Source organism: Geospiza fortis, unplaced genomic scaffold (assembly GCF_000277835.1).
Source record: "Geospiza fortis unplaced genomic scaffold, GeoFor_1.0 scaffold172, whole genome shotgun sequence".
Classification (NCBI taxonomy): Eukaryota; Metazoa; Chordata; class Aves; order Passeriformes; family Thraupidae; genus Geospiza; species Geospiza fortis.
In genome coordinates this window covers 3,387,216-3,408,705 of record NW_005054309.1, presented here as the reverse complement: position 1 = coordinate 3,408,705, position 21,490 = coordinate 3,387,216, and the positions used below count along the sequence as shown (strand labels likewise).

Below are 21,490 nucleotides of genomic sequence, written 5' to 3'. Positions count from 1 at the left end.
CCTACCCCGCGCCCGCCGCCCCCGCCGTGAGTACCGGGCGGGGGTTGGTAACGTAGGAAACCGGGTCCCGGGGCGGCTGGCAGAGCCCTCCCGTGCCGCCCGCACATCTTTGCTCCTGTTCTAAGTGACCGTCGGGGAAGCGCCCCGGCTCCTCAGCAAAGGCGGCGGGAGGTGTCTCAGTGCCAGCCTCTCCGGTCCTGCCCCTGGCCCCATGGCCTGGCAGTGCCAGCCCGCCGGGCAGCAGCCCCTGTCCCTGCCCGCAGGGGCTCTCGGCGCTGCCAGCCCCGCCGTCCCCCGCCGCACTCAGCAGCGGTGCCCGTACCGACCCAGCTTCTCTCCCTCCTGTCTTCCCCCATCGCGTGGACCCCTAGGCTATTCATCCCCCCTCACTATAATAATATGAAAGTTTTTCGTTCTTTAAGGACATTGCAGTTGTTGGCGGGGAGAGTGAAAATTTGCAAACTCCTGCCTCGACCCAGTCTTTCAGGATGAATTATGTCATGCACAGTGTAGGAGTTCCCCTGGGGGTTTTGCCAACTGCTAACAAAATCAGGCCTTGCACAGCTAGGCTGGTGTTCCAATGAGCCATGGTCAGGAGCTTTGAGAAGAATGGGTGATTCCAGAGGTTCCTATAAGTTATCTGCTGAAAAAAGGGATGAGAAATGGCCCAAAACACCTCTTTGGATGTAGCCATGGAGGTGCTTCCATGTCTGTGGATTAGCTTTCTTCAGCAGTGAAATGCTTTGTCAATTCTGTCGTTTCTTTTAAACCCCTGGTATTTAGAAGCACTTTATTCCCAGCCTTTTAGGTGCTGCCTATCAGATGTTGTGTTTTTAAGAAGTTATGACCGTGAAAATATGAAGTTCTCCCTGGAACTTCAGTTCTGTTTATTACTTTACAGTCTGTTCAGGTTGGAAATTAAACTGAGGTGATTTTTCATCATGTGGTTCATGAATCTATTTGCAGAGATGTATTTTTATAAGAGTCTTGCAACTTTGTTGCATCTATGCTTCCTAGAGGAATTGTCTCTCGGTCCTCTGATTTGGTGTTGCTGTTGCACTGGTCAAAACCAGTAAAAGTGTGGATCTATTTGGCTTTTACAATATATTTAACAAGAGCAGGAATTGAATAATAAAAGCTTCTCGCAGCACAACCCACAGGAAGTAAGTAGTAGGCCTTTCCTCTTGACAGGAAAGTCTTGCTGATTAGATGTGTTTGCTGGGTGTTCTCTGTCTAATTTTAATACTACATGGAAGATTAGAAAAGGAATTTCATTCTTGGAATGATCTGGGTAGTCTTAATACATTGACTCACTCAGAATAGTGAGTTCCACATGAAGACTTTTATTGACAGAAGTTTCCTGTGACTTTTTAATGTTCTAATCTTTCCCTAGAAGTGCAAAAATGAAGGAAGATTCTGTCACTTCTAAAGTCCAGATCCACTTGAATATTGTTCCTTTTCACCTTTGGAATTCCTGGCTTTGGTATTTCCTTGTACAATACTCTGCCATGTAGCTCACAGTGTGTTCAGAAGATTCCATTCATTATTTTTTTCCCAGGTTTATGAAGAAACCTGTTTCTTTTGTCCCGTCTCTGCCTTGTTTATGGTGAGAAGGCTTTAAAGCTAATTTGGCATTGCTGTGTGCTCTGTAATCGTTCTCAGTCTGGCTGAGCCACGCCTCCCAAAGTACATGATAACATGCTTTCCTCCTCTTGAACAAATTGTTTTATTTTAGGCCAGCCTGTGCTTTCCCCTGCGTTTTGCCAGCCCTGTTGCCAAAGGGGCAGCCTGTCTTGCTGAGTCTATGGAGAAGTGATCTCAGTATGACTGGAATACTGATCTGGCTTTGGGGAATGTGAAAACCACTGGAAGGTTCAGGGTTGATGTGATGTTCATTTAGTCTCACCTTGCATTTATGTGTTGTCTCCTTGGCCCCACACGCAGTCCTGTGTGGATGCTGGAGCAGGACATTTCTTCCATTCCCTCTATTGTTGTCTTGCTCCCCATGGATCAGAGTGAGCTTCATATTCTTTATACTGTTCTTTGAAGTCTGCTTCAGCTGAACTGAAGCTGTAAGGGCTCATGTCAAGATTATTGATGGTCACAGCACTGGGGACATGCACTGCCCTTCCCAAGTGATCCTGGAAAGCAGGAGCAGGCATGCTCACTGACATAAATCCTACCATGTTTGTTCACTCTCTCTTGTAGGTTTTGGCTGGCAGAATATTTGTCCTCGAGTAGCACCTGTTGTAGCCCTTCATGTTCAGCATGCTGAGCTATTTTGTTTGGATCCAAAGCGATTTGGTGCTATTGTAGTGCTCTCTGTCATTGCTGGTTTTTGGCCCAGCCCTGCACTTTAACAGGGATGAGTAACCCATATGCGTATAAGGGTCAAATGGTTTATACTCATGTCTTGTAAATACCCGGGCAGTCACTTTTCTCTGTCAGTGAGGCACAGATTTACAATGTCAGACCTCTCTCTTATAGAAGTTCTATTTTCTTTGGCCATTCTAGGAATGTATTCTCCTTAGGTCAGGGTTCATTTTCTGTGGGACCTTTATCATGCTTGTGGGACCCATAAAACAGTAAATACATGTTACAGTGCAGTGTGAATGTGTTGGCAGTAAGATCAGCAGCAGAGATAGTAGTGTTTAAAATTGGAAACCTGTTGTCTTGATAGACTTGCTTTGAGCCATCTGGACATGTTATTTGACTGTCCTATTATTTCTTATGTGGAGGAAGAAGCCAAGATCTTTGGTTGTTTGATGGACATTGAGCGACAGCTGAGAGATTAAATCTGCCTCTCACAGAGCATTCCAGCTCCCTGTGCTGTTAGGAAACCATATGCTCAGTACATCACCAGTTTCCATCAGAGGCAGGACTGTCACAATCATTGTGTATCACTCCTGGTGTGGGCTGAAGGCACACAGTGATCAGATATATCAGGGACAATAGTCTTGTTCTTCCTCTCCTTCTTCTCCCTCATCCCTTACTTCTTGGTAATACTCTTGTGTGATATTTTCTTTTTTCCTTCCCTAGAGAGAAAAATCTGCACCTATCTCTTGCCCACTGTGTCATTTCTCTGATTTGTCAGTGCACATCTTAACAACAGTGCTATTTTCTTTCCTTAAATGCAAATCCTCCTCTGGGTTCTGGTACAAAAAATGATAACATTTCCTCATCTTCAGGATTTAGCAGAAAGGACAGCTCTCTTTGCAGTGCTAGAAACTTCCCTGTAATTCCTTAGATTTGTCTTGATTCCTCAGTCCTCATAGAATGACTTGCTGCCCAGGTGTGCCTTGGTTCTGTCACGTGCTCTGCATCTCAGGTGTTTTGTTTACTTTGTCATCAGATAGAGCAGCTTGTTTGCCTAGAACAGAAGCTGTGGCTTTGCAGCTCTTCCTGCCACCTTCATCAATAATGCATGTAGAAACATGGAGAGGTTTAAAATTAAAAGAGACTTAGCTAATTGCCTTTGTCATTTGCCAGATTTGGGCAAAAGATTATGATCTAAGTCAATAAAAATTATACTTTTGGCAGGTGTCTTATAAAGTGTGGACTTCTTTGCAGTATGTGGGCAGGGGAAAGCCTGGGCTGCCAAAAGCCTTTGTTCAGCAGAGGAATCATGCAGCAGGTCTTTTTAATTGAAATGCACCACAGAACAGCTTTAATGTGTGAAACAGCTTTCCTGTATACATGAAAAGCTAGGTAAAAATGAAGAGCATGATGATGATGTCATGTGTATTTCCCAAGGGGAAGTGCAGGAGGGATTTGCATGTGGAGTAGATGATACAGCCCCAAATACTGCTCTGTCCCTATGCTCCACCACCTGCCCAGCAGCACCCTGTGCCTCGCACTCCTTTCTGGGATGCTGCTTATACTCATTTTCCCCAGCCCATAGCCCTGCCTCTGTCCAGCAGCATAGCCTGGTCTATTTATATTACAGATCTATTTATATTGTTTCAGGATAACTTTCATCATTGTTCCAAGTGTGTCTGGAAAGAGAGACAGAGGCTTGCCATGTAGTTGCAGACGTTAGAAAACAGGGGAAAAAAATACTTCATCCTCTGCAAATGTTTTCCCTCTTGGCTTGTGGGGCTGGTGTTTCGCTTAACTTCAACCAAATGTCAAATAAAGCAGGACTGGTTGAAAAGAAGTCGTCCTTAATTTATGGAGTTTCTTGTAAACAAGAATCAACTCTTGGTTCCCCTTCCCTTCCTGCTTATGTTTTCCTCCTGCACTGCTCAGGGAGAACTTCCCCTTGTCTCTCTGCTGTAAAGACATTGTCTGTGAGCCCTTTTTCCTTCCTACTCAAGTGTTGCAACTTAGGTGTGGTGGTGCCTTATCTCTCTGTTTTCTTTGTTACCTTCTTCTGTCTCTCAAAAAGCAAAGGAAACAATGTTTTGAAGATGAGTCTCTTCAGCAGGGCCAGCGATAAGATTGGAAGTCAGACTTTGTGATACAAACAAAAGCCACCGATCAGATGAGTTTTTTAAAAGGCATTGGGGCAGAAATTGAAATTTAATTTCTGAGCCTCTTCCCTGGATCGTTAGAAAACTACTACCCTGTATTAAAAACAGCACCTTCATTTTTTTGTAAATGTGTGTTCTGGGTGGAAGTTCCTAGTTATTGGTGTATAATGAGACATATGTCCCCAAATGCCTTCTGGAACAGCTGTCTCTAGTTCCATAATGTGGCATTGCAGACATTATATTCATTGCTGTGAAAAGCAGCTATCCATGAGAAATGTACTGGAAATCTATGTAGGTGCTATGTAAAATGTACTGGAAATGTACTGAAATGTACTGGAAAGCTATGTAGGTGCCCCTGGGCTGTGACCCAGGGCTGTGGGCAGTGCTACACTGACATGTAGCACATGGGTGTGAACAGACAGGGCTCCTCAGAAGTCCTGCTTTAGGCTTGTTTCTGGCCCTACAGGCTTGAAATAGAAGAGGGTAATCTTAAAACAAATTTCAAGAGATTAATTTTACTTTTAGATAAAGGTTTTTAATTTTGCAATGCCTCCCTCCTAAAAAACCCCCAAACATTTGCCAGCAGAAGTGTGAGACTCCATGGGAATAACTGAAAGCTGCTGGCTCTGTTTCCTGTCCTCACCTTTCACTGGTCCCCAGGGGTGCTGCTGCAGTGGGTGATTTGGGAGAGGAGCACACTGGCATCTGAGGAAAAAGGTCTAAAGGCAAGGGAAGAAGATATCAAAAAGTAACCTTATAGGACAGAAGGAGACAGAGAAAACTTTAACTTCCAAAAGTTAACAAGGAGACAGAGTTGTAACATGTTGTTAAAACGTGAGCAGACTTAGTACCCAGGCTTCTCTTCTGTGTTATGTTGCTTTCCCTTGAGGACTAAAACTGAACTAGTATTTGCACTGACTGCTGTTCCCTGATCTCAGATTTATTGGTTGCTTTGATCTAAGAATTCAGCAGACTCAGAAGTTTTATTCCTTGTGCTTGACTGTTTCCAAGACTTCCAGTGGTTCAAATTTTATTGCACATTTCACAATATTTGATATTTTCCATCAGAGTTCAGCTCCAGAGTTCTAGGATTACAAGGAAATCCTTATTTCAAATTGTTCCTACACTTCAAAGTTGGAGGCAGGGAGCACGTGAAAGCACAAACATTTGAAATAGAAAGACCAAAAGGCAAAAAATTGGACTTTTTCTTATTATTCTTAACTGTTCTAATTATTTGCTGAGTGTCTGACTTGTGATTTATTTGCTGTTTGGTACTGAAAATTGACGTGCTCAGTGGTGTGTTTTGTTGGCTTTTCTTTTGTGACCACCCAGAATCTCCTTATCCATTCTGTAAAAAGGGGCCTCCAGTGTCCTTGACCAGATGTTTCTTACATATACCGACTTTTTTGCATAGTGTCAAAATGTTTGATGCTTCAGCCAGGAGGGCAGTGTCAGGGTCACAGATAATATTGTGTACGCTGTTCAGCTTCAGGGATTTTTGGTTTGTGGATTTGGGTTTATTTTGGGTTGTGGTTTTTTTTTTTTCTTTTCAGCTTATGTTACCTGACCCCTTCTATTCCTGTTCATATTGAATTATAAACATGGAGATAGCCAGAGTATTCCCTTTGAGAAGAAGGGAGTGGATATTGTGTGGATATTTGTTAGGGATTTGTAATTAACCAAGCAAATTGATATAACAGAAATAGTGAGTGGCTGGAAGTCACCATGTTACATGTCACCAATCAGTGTTCAGACAGTAAGAATTTTTCTGACCATTCCCAGCAAATAAAGCGGAGTAGAAAGATGAATTGTTAGAGATGGAAATGTGCCCTGTGCCAGGTCTTCATCCGGGGAACTAAACAGCTGAGGTGGTGCTTCTCCCCCACAATCCTCTTGATTTCACATTTTGTTTTTGGCAGTTCATCCTTGTCACGCTGTCTGTTTCCCTCATCTCTTCTTCCTGTCCTGTTTCAACAGATCTGGTGGCTGGATCCAGAGCTGACATATGGCAATGCCAAGCCCTTTGTCTTCACACAGGGACACTCAGTGTGTAACCGCTCCTTCTTCCCCTGTTTCGACACCCCTGCAGTGAAATGCACCTACTCAGCTACTGTCAAGGTAAGGGATGCCTGGGGATGGTTCACAGAGCTCTTAGTTCCTGTTAACTTGGGAAAGTGTAGTTACATCATGTATTTTTAGCAGTTTACATCTGCTAAAAATATTGTGATTCAGTGTTATAAAGAATACTGAATTTTTTAGGTCTAATTCTGGTTCTTGGGCCAGAATCAGGGTAGTACCACAGAGGTAACTCTGTTGCCTACCATGCTTGGGTCTTGCTTTCCTTGTACTCAATGCTGAAAGAGGAATTGTGAAATAAAAATATGAGAGAGAATTTGGCTGGGCCCCTTCCAATAGTGGTTGTTGATGATGATAATACTCAACTGCATTGTACCAATTTTTGAAAGAAAAAACCCGAAGTCTTTTGAAATCAGCATCAAATAATGTTGCATTTTGTATAGATGAAATAATGTAATATGTGGGTGCTTTTGGGGCAGCTGGCATATAGGAAGAGTAATATCTTTGGTTGGTATGTTTTCATGGATTGGGCAGATTGTGGTATAAAACCTCACAGAAATATTTCATTTTGTGTTATGCAAATGATGATTTTTAATGTACATCATCAGGCATAGATGAAAATGAACCAGAGATGTGTGGTTCAGTCATTCAGCTGTGATTATCTGGTGAGTTGATGTGTATCATGATGGTCTTTCAGGCTCCAGAAGGCATACAGGTGTTGATGAGTGCCACCCAAAGTTCCTATGTAGAAGAGGAAGGTGTATATCAATTTTACATGGAATATCCAGTTCCTGCTTACCTAGTGGCCCTGGTGGCTGGTGACCTCATCCATGCAGACATAGGTCCAAGGTAAGATTTGCAGTGAGTGCAGTGAGTTCATTCTGCATTTTATGTCTCTGTACAGTGCTTCATACTGTAAAGTAGCAAGGATGTTGAGTCATTGAAAAGGGAACAGTTGGGTTCATGAGCTGTGAGCACGGAGAAAATTTGAAGTGTAGTTGGGTATAAAGAAATTCATGGCAGTGCACTGGCAAAGATATAGTCCTCTTCCATAAATATTGCCTGCTGTTCCCTGAAGTCATTACAGCTGCTTTCTCATTGCCTTGTTGAATGGATTTTTGGTTACCTCTTGCCACGTTCCATGGAGCATTAGTCTAGGAGGGCCCAGGTCTGATGGGAGGTCTCCTTGCTCTATTACCATACATGGAAGTGTGGTAAGCAGTCAGGCTATTTTTTTTTTTTTCTAAGAGATAATTCAGTTTGCTGAAGTATCACCTGATATTTTCTGTTTTCTGACAGGAGCAGAGTGTGGGCAGAGCCTTGCCTGCTGCCAACAGCCATCAGCAAACTTTCTGGCATTGTGGAACGCTGGTTGACTGCTGCAGAGAGTCTGTATGGCCCCTATATATGGGGAAGGTGAGTTTAATCAGTCTCCTGGGAATGTGCAATGGGAACAAAATAAAACAGTATTGAGAAATGATCATGCTTTCTCTCTATAGCAGGGCAAACTAGCATTTCAGCTGGCAGCATTGTCGTAGATGAAAACAGACTCTGGAGTTTTGTCTCCACAAGTGGCAGAAAGGATCGTGGAGGCATGGAGGTGTTGTAGCTGGTTTGCAGTGGAAACATTCACTGTTTTGAACTGGAGGTTTCTAAACAGTGGATCTTTCCTGAGGAATGAGGGTTTTCATACTACAGTGTTTTGTGACGTAAGTCCAGCACTGGGCCAGACATCATTTAAAATGTACAGTTGTTTTACTTATCTCATTTATTTCTGCATTTATTGTGGCACGCCTGAGAATACTGAAAATCTCAGTATAGACTCATTGAAAGTCCAAGTCCCCCAAACCAACATTAATAGCTCTTGAAAAGCTTGACTATATATTAAAAAAGAGTGGTTTTGGGAGAATGCTTGCCTCTTTGGATGGGAGAAAATGTTTACAAAGGTTTCCTATATTTCTTTGCTAAAGGTAAGCAGGAAGATCGCCTTGTTGTTGATTTAACAAGTATTGCTTGGAATAATCTGAGAACAGGGCCCAGTGTGCCAGTGCTGATCACTGGTAAAGAAATTTAGAAAACAAAACAAATATTACTATTGTGTTCCCAAGCAGACAGATTAAAGTTATTTTGATGATACTACATGTGTAGGAAATCAATTCCTTCATTGACAGCTTCCTAGCCTCACTCATTCCTGGGGGCCTCTGGGGACTCAACACTGTGTTACACTTCTGTTTATAGTGAAACAGTTTTTGTGGCTCCCAGATATACAACTTGTGATGAGTTTGTGCGTGTGAAGGGAGCACAATGCTTCTTTTGATGACACCAAAAGACTATCAAGTCTTTACATCCAAACATAAGCAGGTCCTTGGCCAACAAAATAAATTGTGATCCTCTGATCAGAATTAGGCACCACTGATATAGAAAGTTTGCTCCTGAAGTCACAAGAAGGTCTCAGGAGAACCTTCCCAAAAGAAAGAAAGAAAAATGTTACTGTGTCTTCTGAAAACAGATAATGTTACTGTGTGTCTTCTAGCTGCAATTTGCTCATTTCCTTTCTTCTTTCTTCTCTCCCTAATTTTAGATATGACATTGTTTTTCTTCCTCCTTCCTTCCCTATTGTTGCCATGGAAAACCCATGCCTGACCTTCATCATCTCTTCCATTCTGGAGAGCGATGAGTTTTTGATCATTGACGTCATTCATGAAGTTGCCCACAGCTGGTTTGGGAACGCGGTCACCAACGCCACGTGGGAGGAGATGTGGCTGAGCGAGGGCCTGGCCACCTACGCGCAGCGCCGCATCACCACCGAGACCTACGGTACAGCTCCAGAACTCCTCCTCGTGCTCCTTCTTACCATAACTCTGAGCTGCCTGCTTGGAGTATTTGCCTTGGAAGCTCTGAAGTCTGTAGGGAGCTGGTTTTCAGTTAGGCTTTGTTTTATTTCTGGAACTCACCCACACACAGCCCCAAAGTTTGTGTTGAACATGTTGCATACTTAGAGTTTGACGTTGTCTTGGCTTTAGTGGGCTCAATACCAGATATGGTACCAGGGGCTTTGAGTGAGGTGTGTTAGCACAATGCTGTGGGGACTTGGAACTACTGTTGGGTACCAGGCAGGTGCTGATATGTCAGAGCAAGGTCAGCAGAGGATGCTTCAGAGAAAGATGTAAGAAAACTTTTCACAGTTACATTGTGAAATAACTGTCCTCTGAACAAATGTCCTTTTAATTCTGATCAGTTAGTAGCTATCTACTGTTAAAAAGAATGGTGGCAGTAACATTAAAAAAATGTGCAGATTTATGTAGCTGTTTATGTGCTGGAGGCTTCCTGCAGGATTGTAAGCCCTGCCTTTGCTTGTGTCAGTGAATTTCACAGGTCAGTTTTATGGTGCTGTTTTTAGAATATATAAGTAGTAAATTATTTCTCTTTCTTTTAAGTTTAATTGGCTTGTTATTGAAGTGAATAATGGGAATGTATGCTTTTCTAGTTTGTCCTGTTATGTTCTTAAAAGCCAGCTCCATGTGTTTTCTCAAGCATCCAATGTAAACAATCTTAGAAAAGTTCCTAGAAATCTTGACAGCAAAAATGTTTAGAAGAAAGCATTTGTTTTTATTCATGTATATTGTTTTTGGACCTGAACTGATGACAAGTTTAGGCGAAGAAGTGCTCTGAGCATCTATGGAGATGTTACAATGCATATAATATATCTTTGAAAGCTGTTTTATATTGAGTAATTCTCAGTGAGTAGTACTGTCCTAAGTCATATTATGCATGGCAGTAATGTGGGTAGGTCAGCAGATATCAACCTGTTCATCATCTTAGTCTGTTCCATCCAACACAGAACAAAATCCTTGCTGATTTTGGTCTATTCTCTAGGACTGGTTGTTTCAAGAAACATTTGCTGGGAAACTAAAAAACGTCTTTCCCTGTGCAATTCTTTAGTAAACTCTTTCTCCATTCTCTTTTGTTTCCAAGAGACCTTTGATCTAAATCTTACCCTTTCTGACATAATTTCTGGAGTCCTTTCTGTTGATAGTAAATAGGCATCTTTGCAATGATATTGTTTAGGGAAATTTGAGTCCACTGACTACCGCTCCTCTTGGATCTTGCTTAATTCTCCTCTCTGTAGCTTGAAGTAATTGCCCTTAACACTAGTTACCCTAGTTCTTGCTTTCCCCTGGGAAGCAGGTCCACTTCCTTCTCTGCTCATACAGGTTCTCCTGTTTTCCAGATATATCCTGGTTGTTAATTGACATTTGGCTATGTAGGATTCGGGTGTTACATTGAGACTCTGAGGTTGTATCTATGTAACAAACCCTATCTTCAGGTTAAAAACTCAGCAAAGACGGCAAAAATTTTAATATTTATGGATGTTAAGTATTTTCTGAATCTGAAAATCTATTTTCTGCAGCTTCTAATGTCTGCAATGGCATAGGAAAGATCTCTTGACTTGGTAATGTAATACAGCTAGTTTGGTTTGAAAGCGTGGAATGCTCTACGTTGCAGTTAGGGAGAAAGAGGAGCTTACCCAGTCACAAAGGGTAAAAAGTCCTAATGAGAGCAAGGTGAAATACTTAGGGCAAAAAACAGGTAGGATGATAGATAAAGCTTTAAAATATACACAGGATCTATAATACAATAACCAAATCAAATTCTTTTCTCTTTCCACTCAAGAGGTGACATTTGCTTAGTAAGATCCTTGGCACTGAGTACGGAATTGTGTTTACTATTCTACCAGTGACAGTATGCTTTTATAGCACTTGATTGCTCCCTAAAAGTTACCTGTACAATACTTTTTTCAGTGCTGCCCTCCTTATCTTGCAAGAACTGATGAGGTGATGTGAAGGATGTAAATTTTAGCATAGTTTTTTGCAGCCTGATGCATGATCAGAGTGAGGAAATACACTGGGTTAGGCTCTGACTTCCATTACTAATTACAAGGATGTTCTGCACTCAAGTTCCTCTGCCATTACATTACTGTGATTCTGTCTCACTGTTCTGTCTTTTGCACCTGCAGCAGCTTTTAGTTTGTCCCTGTGCCAGTCCTGCACAGATCAGCTTTTGCTGATCATTTTCCCACAACTAACAAGTTACTTTCTGGGGTAGGAGCTGCCTTCACATGTTTGGAGACTGCATTCCGCCTCGATGCTCTCCACAGACAGATGAAGCTCCTTGGAGAAGACAACCCGGTCAGCAAGCTTCAGGTTAAACTGGAGCCAGGTATTGCTTTTGGCTGAGGCTGCTCTACACAAAATTATACACCTCTCTATATCCATGGTGGAATAGTGACAAAAAAATGACTAATATTTACATATCTCTTTTGAAAAAAATATTTGTTTGTAAACCAGTCTAAAAAAAAGTAAGGAAGTTTTGCTTTCAAGCTTTTTTCAAGGTTGGGTAACTCATCTTTATAGATATTGTTCTGTGTAAGAACAGACTTACTGAGTAGAAAGAATGTGAAAAACTGAATTGAAAGCTGTGTGGGTTTGCAATTCTGGATATGTAAAATAAAGTATTTAAAATGGAAATATTTGGAAACATAATATAAAATCCTCTGCTATTCAGTGTTCCTCTCTTTATGTGTTCATGTAAGAACTGTATATGTATTTAGCATGCAGATAAACAGGTACTTGCTTTAAGTTGAGCTGTGCAGAGGCTGTTTGGTTATTCCCTGAGCCAGATGCATGACTGCACTCCAGATTTACCTGTCTTCTTCACTGGTAGTTCTCTAGTTCTGTGGTCACAGTTGGGTGGGTGAAGCTGTCTTCTATCTAGATGATATTTAAAACAACCTAAAATGCAAGTGGAGATGATATTGGAGTCAAATGGAATGGAAAAGCATGTGTAAAAGCCTGAAGAAAGGAGCAAGTAGTGATTACCTTTTATTGATATCTTTGAAAATTTGTGGTATGGTAATTCCCAGAACCTGGCACTGAAAAAAGAAAAAATAATTTGTTTCCAAGTTCCAGATCTGTTTTCAGTGACCTCTAGTTTGAAGTGACTTATTCCATTGGGAGTTACTACTTACCTTACAATGACTGATTTAAAAAAACTATTATGCTTTCAGGCTGTGTCTTTGGATTGCATCTATTTCTTTACTGCAGTAACTTAAATGTACTGACAACAAGCTTAGTTTTTATTAAGTCACTATGTCTCACCTTGGTGATCTCTAAAGAGTCTGTATAACTCAGAAGGGCTGGAAATCACTCTCCTCATTAGTTTCTTATCATGATGTCTTCTTTCAGGTGTAAATCCCAGTAATTTAATGAACCTCTTTACCTATGAGAAAGGCTACTGCTTTGTTTACTACCTGTCCCAGCTCTGTGGTGACCCCAGACACTTTGACTCCTTCCTAAGAGTGAGTGTAAATATGTGTTTTCTTGAGATTTAGAGCTGATTTTTTGTTGTTGTTGTTTGGGGTTTTTTTCCCAGATTCTTTCACTGTGGCTAATTGTTAAGGGTAAAGTTGAATACAAGTGTGTCAGAGATGGAGGAAAGTTGTGGGCCTGACAACTTATTTGAATCTTTGTACAAGATTGCTGAGATTCTGAGCTCATGAGGTGCTAGATACAGAGTAGTAGTATATATTTGTTATCTCTTGTTCTGTGCTCCAAGTAATTAGAAAGCTGTTCCAGCACAGATTGTGTGTGACTGGAAAGATGTGACTTGATTCACTACTAAAAAGTGATAACTTGGGTTTTTCTACCCACGGTGACAAAGGGTATGGGTTACTGTATTGGGGCAGGTTGGTGCCTGGAAGCACACTTTGAAAACCTATGGAAAATTGTCAGCTACTGCCTTATTTTGGAAGAGGAAAATGAAATGTTACTGAGCTGTCAATGTATTTGCAGCTACTCTTTCTTCTTGTTCTTTTATTTAACTGGGTGAGGAGGGAGAATATTTTTCTTCATTTTTTTTAAACCTTCAAATAATTGTTCCTACTCTTATGCTTGTATTTTTTTGTTGTTGTTGTTACTATTGTGGCATGGAGTGATTCTACATCAAAAGGAAACTGTCTTGCTCCTAATCACAATTTGAATGTTTTACTATTTTAGGCCTACATTGAGAAGTATAAATTTACCAGTGTTGTGGCTCAAGATCTTCTGGATTCCTTCCTGAATTTTTTTCCGGAGCTGAAAGAGCAATGTGTTGAGAGCAAAGCAGGTTGGAGATTTACTAAGTTAACTGTAAACACTGTAGAAAACCTAGATGATGAATTTTGTGCTTGGCTTGGAGGATGCACAGGGAAATGCTAAGGCAAACAAAATAGTTCAGCAACAACCAGATGTTCTTGACAGAATTTGTGGCTACTGCTTCTACACTGGGGAAAGAGAACCTCTGAAACTGCTGACAATTTTGACATTAATTAGCTGAGTGTCCCTTCGTTAACTTTCTCATTAACTCACCTTTCACTCTGCAGACAGAAGGATCAGTGCTTGTGAGATTTACACATGCTTAAATGCAGTGAAGAGGTGAACACACTTTGAAATTTCACCTATTTCAATAACAGAAAGCATGCTTTGAGAACTGTAACTTCCCCAAGATCCTGCCCATACATACAAAATATCTTCCAGAATGTTTCACTTTCCCTTATATTCCCTATTTATAGCTGTTGGTGGATTTGTGGAAGGTCTGTGGCCTCCCAGGTGCTTATTATCTCACTTTCTTAAAGAAAGGAGACTCATGTTATCCTGCCATGTGTCCATCCCTGTGAATAGCGATTGAGCCCATTGGACAGTTTAAAGCAGACCAGCAGAGTACAGCTCTTAAGGGTACTGGGTGCCTGCAGGCTTTGTAGAGAGGAAACTGCCTGTGGAGATGAGAGAGTTTTCTGTGGGAAAAGCTGCAGCATGAGCTCAGCAGTTCTGTGTTTTATTTGGCCCACTGGTAGGCTATGAGTTAACCACAGAAGTTGCTAATTTTTGCCTGGCTAATATTCAGGGGATGCTGAAGGTAGGAGTTTTAGCGTAGATGGTGTGGAACAGGAAGTATTGCCATGGATTAGAAAAGTACAGAGGTGGTAAAAGGTCAAGAGGAGCAGCTCTTCTGGAAAGCAGGCTCTGCTGCTTGTGAAGAAACTTTTTTTTTAAATTGGTTGCATAAATAAATATAAATTGCTTGGGTTTATTGGTGGGTAGGAGGAGTTTAGTCATCCCTCTCACCTCCTTTTTTCTATAAAATGGGTTTTCTCCATATTTGTCAGTCTTCCTCAAAATTCTGAGAGAGAAGTGCAGGCACACAAATATTAGAGCATAATTTGAACATAGGTACTTGTCAGCCTGGCTACCTTAAGAACATGTATGTTTCTTGTACTTACTGTACTGCTGAGCTCTAGAAAACTCACAGTGAGGTTTGGAGCAGTGTTGCTAGCACTCTTCCAGGTGTTCCATAGGCTATCCCAATGAGGCTGCTAAGACTGTTGTGTCACTATAACTATTGGTTGCTGTTGTTACAACCTCCCTTAGCTATGCTAGAAGAGGTCCTGAACTTTGAGGCAGCCAAGCCACCTGCAGAGATCTCTGCTCCACATTTTTGGTGCTCCTCATTCCAGGACTGGAGTTTGAACGTTGGCTCAATGCTACAGGACCTCCGTTAGCTGAGCCAGACTTATCTCAGGGATCCAGTCTGACCAGACCAGTGGAGACACTCTTCAAACTCTGGACCACAGAGCCTCTGGACTCTGTTGCTGCTGCCAGCAGTGTTGACCTCACTAAGTGGAGAACGTTCCAAACTGTGCTTTTCCTGGACAGATTGCTGGATGGATCACCACTGCCACATGGTGAGTACTCTTTCCAGGATAGTAGAAAATTATCCCTGGAATAATTGATTGAATTCTAAAGATCCTTGCCTCTGGTTGACATTATAATTCATGTAAAGTCAGGTCGATGTCCCAGGCCATGTCACAGAGGGACTGGAATAGGAGATCTTCAAAAGTCTTTCTCAGCCCAACTGATTCTATGATTCTGTGATTTGATGAGTTGTTATTATCTGATGTCCCTCAAAATTGACAAAATAGGTCATAGTTCTTTCTCTGTGTATGTGCTCTCTTCAGAGGTGATAAAAAAGCTCTCGGAATGTTACTCCTCTCAGCTGGACTCCATGAATGCAGAAATCCGTATCCGCTGGTTGCAGATTGTAGTCCGAAATGACTATTACCCAGACCTTTACAAAGTCCGTCGCTTCTTGGAAAACCAGGTACTAACTGCTGGATTAAACTCACTGCACCTCTCAGTGCATGAGACATGTGCATGAGACATGCGACGTGAAAGACCTTGGAACTTCTGCTTCCTGGCCAAGTGTAGCCCAGGTGTGTTGCGAAGGGGCTGAGCATGGCTCACCTGCTAGTGGTGGGGAGGAATGGGCAGATGTAATTTCAAATGCCTCCAGATAATCTCTGCTTTTCTAGCCTGGCTCAATACCCTTGTCCCAGCTCTGGCCCATGCATTTTATGTATTGCTTTGCAGCAGCTCTGGCTTTTCCAGACCACAAGTTTTTGCACTACTAAATCATGTGATTATTTGAATATTTACACTTCAAGCAAGGCTAGGGCTCATCGAGTTCTTTTCAGTAGTTATTGTGCTGGAGCAAAAGGTTAATGCATGTGTTCAGTGTGGCCTCCTCTATTTGGCCTTTAAAAATAGTTCTGTTATTTGTGGAAGTAGCTCAGTCTCAGAGAGCAGATTTTTTTTTATTACCATTCATAAAAATCCTTGCATCCGACTTAGAATAGACTCATCTGTCTTTTGAAGAAATGTGTTGCTTGTCTCCAGTCTGAAGTTACTCAGGGCTGTTGGAGTGTAGCTGTAGAAGAGCTGAATTTCTTGACTTTATTGAAATGTTTTTATCTTGTTTTCCTTTTTTTGTAGATGTCTCGGATGTACACAATTCCACTTTACGAGGACCTTTGCACTGGCACTCTCAAGTCTTTTGCCTTAGAAATTTTTTACCAGACCCAAAACCAGCTGCACCCCAATTTGCGGAAAACGATCCAGCAGATCTTATCCCAGGGCTTGAATCCACTTCCTGCCATAGACACTACAGCAGTCACTACAGACACACCAGCAATGGTGCTTGAGGACAAAGTCTCAGAGGCCACAAATGGTGCCATTTCACTCAGGGATGTCAACGTGTCTGCTTAGATCACCAGTTCATGCCAGCCATGAAGCTTGAAAATGGGGACAGGAACAGAGGAAAGATACCAAGCGTTGCCTCCTTTCCCTCAGCCTTGCAGCTGCAGTGTGTTGTAACTGGATTTCTCTCCCAAAACACAAAGCAAATGTGCCTTCAAGTATCCAGTGTGTAGTACTGCCAGGTTTCAGAGATCTCCACCAGCTGTGTGACGAATATTTTGATTCAGTTTTTACTGGGCAGGGACTCCTGGGCTGTTGCTTCTCCATGGAAAGTGGATAGTTCCCTTTCCTGAGGCTCTTCTGGATGGTTTCTTCAGATTTGTTGTTTGGTGGGAGGGTGTTCTTTTTCTTCTTATTTTTTCTTTTTTTTTGTCTGAGGCCACTGAGGCTGTGGAGTATGTCCTACTTGCTGTGTGTATGTTGCTGGGGAGTATGTATGTGTCAAGCTGTCATTGTCCTAATATTTGGGCTAAAGTTCTGCAAAGGAGAGACTCAGGAATTGTTAGTGGCAGCAAACATGTTTTCATGTTATGCTCCTTCCTGTGACAGAGGTATTGTGATTTGGGAGGAAGGGGACTAATGCTTAAATGAGAAACTAATTTTAAATAGCTCCCATTCCCCCCTGCCCATAGTTGGCTAAATAATAATAATAATAATAATAATGATGATGCTCTTTATATATATTAAGAAATATATAAAAAAGAACAGGGAAACATTATGATGGATTTGAAATCCTTCTGCTAACCCTACCCTCAGTTTTCCCTTTGCACTTGATGGGACAAGCAATAAAGAAATGTGTAGGCTTGAATTTTCAAAGTTAAAATTAGGTTCCCAAATGCCATCAATTCTGGTACTAGCTGGATGCCTAAATCTTTTTAACTGTTTTGACAAGTCTAGCTGCAATCTTTGCTAGTGTGTCAGGATGTGTGGCACATGCATCAGATGCACTCTGTGTCTTCTATTCTGTCCTTTTGGAGGAATTACCAAGACCTATAATTTTTTTAAGATCCCCAGCATATCTTGGCTTGTAGGTCAGCCATGAAAATATCCATGCGAAGATTTTACTGCCTTGAATAATGTTTGCCTGAGTAACAGTGGCCCTGTCATACAATAATCTGAGGGAAGCACCATCTTTCTGGATGTGAAACTTTTAAATCCCACTTTATCCAAGTCTGTTTTCTGACTTATGGTGGGAGTAAGGTGCCATTTCATTTCCCTGACATGCTGTTTCACTGGCCAGCCATGTAACATGGGAAGACACTGTCTTCCCTCTGTGCTGTTAGGTCTCAGGAAGCCAAGGGTAACATGTCCTGGGGTATTGCAGAGTACAGGCGATGGTTCTTAGACTCTGTGCCACAAACTTTTTAACATGTGGGTACCTGTGTGCTCTCTGTGAGCTTCCACAAGGCATCTCTGAGCTGATGCATCACCAGGATAGTATGAACAAAAGGCAAAACATTTGGAAAAGACTTGGTTAACAGAGATGTGAGAGAGAAATTGTTTTATACTTCAGGGCAAATTTTAGCCCTGCTATGGGGATCTACCTAGATAGGAAGAGGAGGAAATTTGGGAGAGCTTTGTTTTCTTCACCAAAAGTATCTGTTTACACCCATGTGTGGATGAGGACTTAGGTGCTGTTACTGGATCTGCATTTTCTGGCTTTAAATTAATTTGGACTTCACCATAGCCTTAGCCTGGGCTGAACTGGGATAAAGCAATAATAAACTCAGGCCTCTGTAGTGCTTCATTAGTTTTAAAAATGGGCCATCAGCATTTTTGGGCTTCAGAACTCCAAGCTCTGCTCTTTGCTCCTTGAATGGGATTATCTTTTAAATTCTGTTTTGTTTTCCCAGAAAGGATGGAGAATGATGTTTTCTACACAAATCTCTTTCCTTTTCATTTGTTGTTCTATTGAAAGAGATTTATACAAGCTGACTTTACACTTCCAGAGCTGCCGCTGTTGGTGCTGCGTCTCCTGGACCCCACTGCCAGCAGCGGCAGCCTGGTCGAGACCAGGAACCACTAGCATTTTTTGGAATCACGGGCCTCTGTTCTAACATATTTTATTTAGTGGGAGAATGTTTGTGACCCTGGTGGGAATTTTTCATTTACATGGATGCCTTATGATGATTGTCAAATTAAACTAAGCTTTGTGACAAGTTCAGCCTTTTGGGAAGTTTTTTGGTGTCCCTGCTCTAGCTGTGTGGAAAAGCTAACTTGGTACATTGTCTTTGTTTTGTTCTTTCCTGGGATGCAGCATAGAGGGAGTTTGGAAGCTCTTTCAAAGCCACACAGGAAGGTGCTGGAGAGGTGGCAAAAGCAAACAATCAAAAATAAATATTATCTATTGTTACTAGAACTGACTGAAATACATCAGATCAGCTCTGTGTTTGCTTAGACACCCATCAGAGCAAGAAAATGCTGGCTGAACTGAGCAGACTGTTTCCTGGTTAAAGAATACAAGATGTATGTTAGTGTTTCTGCTCTATCTCTGCAAGATCCCATCAAATGGCTTTTGACCTAGAATTTCTTTTCTGAAACACTGAAGCAGAGCGAGATTTTTTGAACATATTCCATGCATCCACCTCCAGGTACTTCTGTTTCTCCTGTGAGTGAGGAGTGCATTTTTTATTTCGTAGAGACAAAAAAATGGCAGCAAATTTGTGGAGATAAGCCTTCCTTTCATTGACAGAAAATAAATTGATGCTTCAGGCTACTTGCTATCTTGATTTGTAGTAGACTTCACATTGACAGGCAAATTAGACTGTGATTAAATAGAACTATTTGCCTTATCTTTGGTACATTCATTTCTGATCCATTTAAGTCAGATTAGATATCAAATGGGTTTTATTCAAACAGATGCTAAGAGATCGGGTTATCTTTTTTTATTTTGAAAATGAAAACTATTACTTTATTTCATTGCAGCTTTGAGCAGGGCACCAGAGGATGTAGAAATATCACTTGTGGGAAAGCTCTGAAGAACCAGCTGTTTAATAGAATGGAATATTTCTGACAATTTTTTTAGCATTTCATAGCCACGTTGGTTGATACATTCAATATATTCTTGCTAGATACAATATACTGTGTTAAGTGTCAGTAATTTTGGCGTCATGTTACATTGCAACATTTTAACCACAAACGCTATCAACCAAGAACAATTCTATCAAGTATCCCAAACATTCTTCTTCAGCTAAAACTCTTTTATGTTCTTGCACTGCAGTGACCTTGGTCATTACCTTTTTTGGATAGCACAGGACCTTCTGTACTAAGCTCTGTGCTGCACAATTCACTTAGGTCAAGTACACTTCTTCAGTCTGTTCTCCCTGTTTGTCCAAAGATTGAACAACACAATACAGTCAACTCACTAAAATCACATCACATTTTTCACACTTTTTACTATAGATTGATAAAAGCTGAAAGCCATTTTGACCACAATATCACTTGGTGTACAAGAGAAACCATACTAGAAATCACTGTGTGAGATTTATCAAGCCACTGTTCTCTGAGACACAGAATTATTGTCAATTGTGAGGACACAGTTTGACACTGATTTTGTTGAAGCCCCAAGAAAATTGGTTTAGCTGTTGATTACATGCATTCCTGAAATGCATACCTAACGTCTAGTTTGGATTTGTCTACTTTTATCTTCCAGCTCTGGAAACTACTGCTTTGTTTGTGAAAGTTAAACTACTTACTCACATATAAACTACTTACCTCTTTCTCATGTAAGTACTTTTTAATTCTGAAAAAAACAGATTGATTGGTCTGTTACTGCAAGCTGTCTTCCACAACTTCGTGTTATGATTTTGCTTGGGTGAAGCATGATGTTTCAACATCCTTTTAAAGTGGAAATTGCACATTGTTTCTCAAAAATTACCTCAATTGCTGTTGTATATTCCACATCAACTTTAAAAGAATTTTTTACTAATATTGTCCATTCATCCTTTTTTTTCCCATTAATAACAGTAGTAATTTGGGCACCTGTTAACATATGTCTTACCTGGACATGAGAACCTTTTAAAAATAAAGGGAGTAGAGAAAAGCTATTCCATATTCTGGAGGTGACTTTTCACTCTATACAGAGGGATACTAGCTAGTGGCAATAAATGATTGAGCCTGTGTGAACACTTCCCTTTAGTCCTCTTCCTGCATCTGCCTTCTGCACTGGAAAACTCAAGTCTTAGACCTCTGATTTCTTGTCCAGAGAATTAGGATTATGTTGAACATAATATGCTCTGTGTCCAACAAGGAAGGTGTTCCAACATACTAGAGACAAGTCTTTCTCTAAAAATGGAATGGCATTAGTGGGGTTTGCAGAGCACTAGACCCTTTTCCAAAATCATATTTACTGAGGTGCAGCATCTTGTGTGCTGTGGTAGCCAGGCTGAAAATTTGGAGCTGTGCTTTACCTCTGTGTGTGCCTGAAGCAATGAGAGAGGTCTATAACCCCAAATACCCACTCCAAAATTTCCCTTAAGCAAAAAGACACTCTGTGCTGTTCCTTTGATACAGCTCTGATCACTGTCAGCTCGGTATTGCTGTGCCTTCCTAATCCTGGTATCAGGATTCAGAGAATTGCAAGAGCTCCCTTGCGAACAGCTTCCATGTGTCAGCATTTGCAGAAACAAACACACACGTTGGGCCCAGCCACTGCTGCTCGATTACTTTTACTCCTCTCCCTGTCCTTGAACCACTGGGAGTTGGAGACAAAAGCAAACATGGGACTGATGAAACCCCAAAACTGGCAAACAGCCATGAAAATATCAAACACTATTCTAAAGGATCATCTTCATTCACATGGAAATGAGCTGG

General features: G+C 41.3%; 1 protein-coding gene across 1 annotated transcript; it reads left to right on the top strand.

The window, feature by feature from the left end:
- Positions 1-6,073: 6,073 nt before the first annotated feature.
- On the top strand, positions 6,074-20,606 carry RNPEPL1 (arginyl aminopeptidase like 1). Its single transcript, XM_031055429.1, has 11 exons — positions 6,074-6,088; positions 6,288-6,590; positions 7,246-7,397; positions 7,848-7,964; positions 9,130-9,365; positions 11,655-11,768; positions 12,794-12,906; positions 13,604-13,712; positions 15,100-15,327; positions 15,601-15,743; positions 16,415-20,606. Exons 1-11 carry the CDS (start codon positions 6,074-6,076, stop codon positions 16,685-16,687), a joined length of 1,803 nt encoding a protein of 600 aa, XP_030911289.1. The 3' UTR covers positions 16,688-20,606.
- Positions 20,607-21,490: the final 884 nt, after the last annotated feature.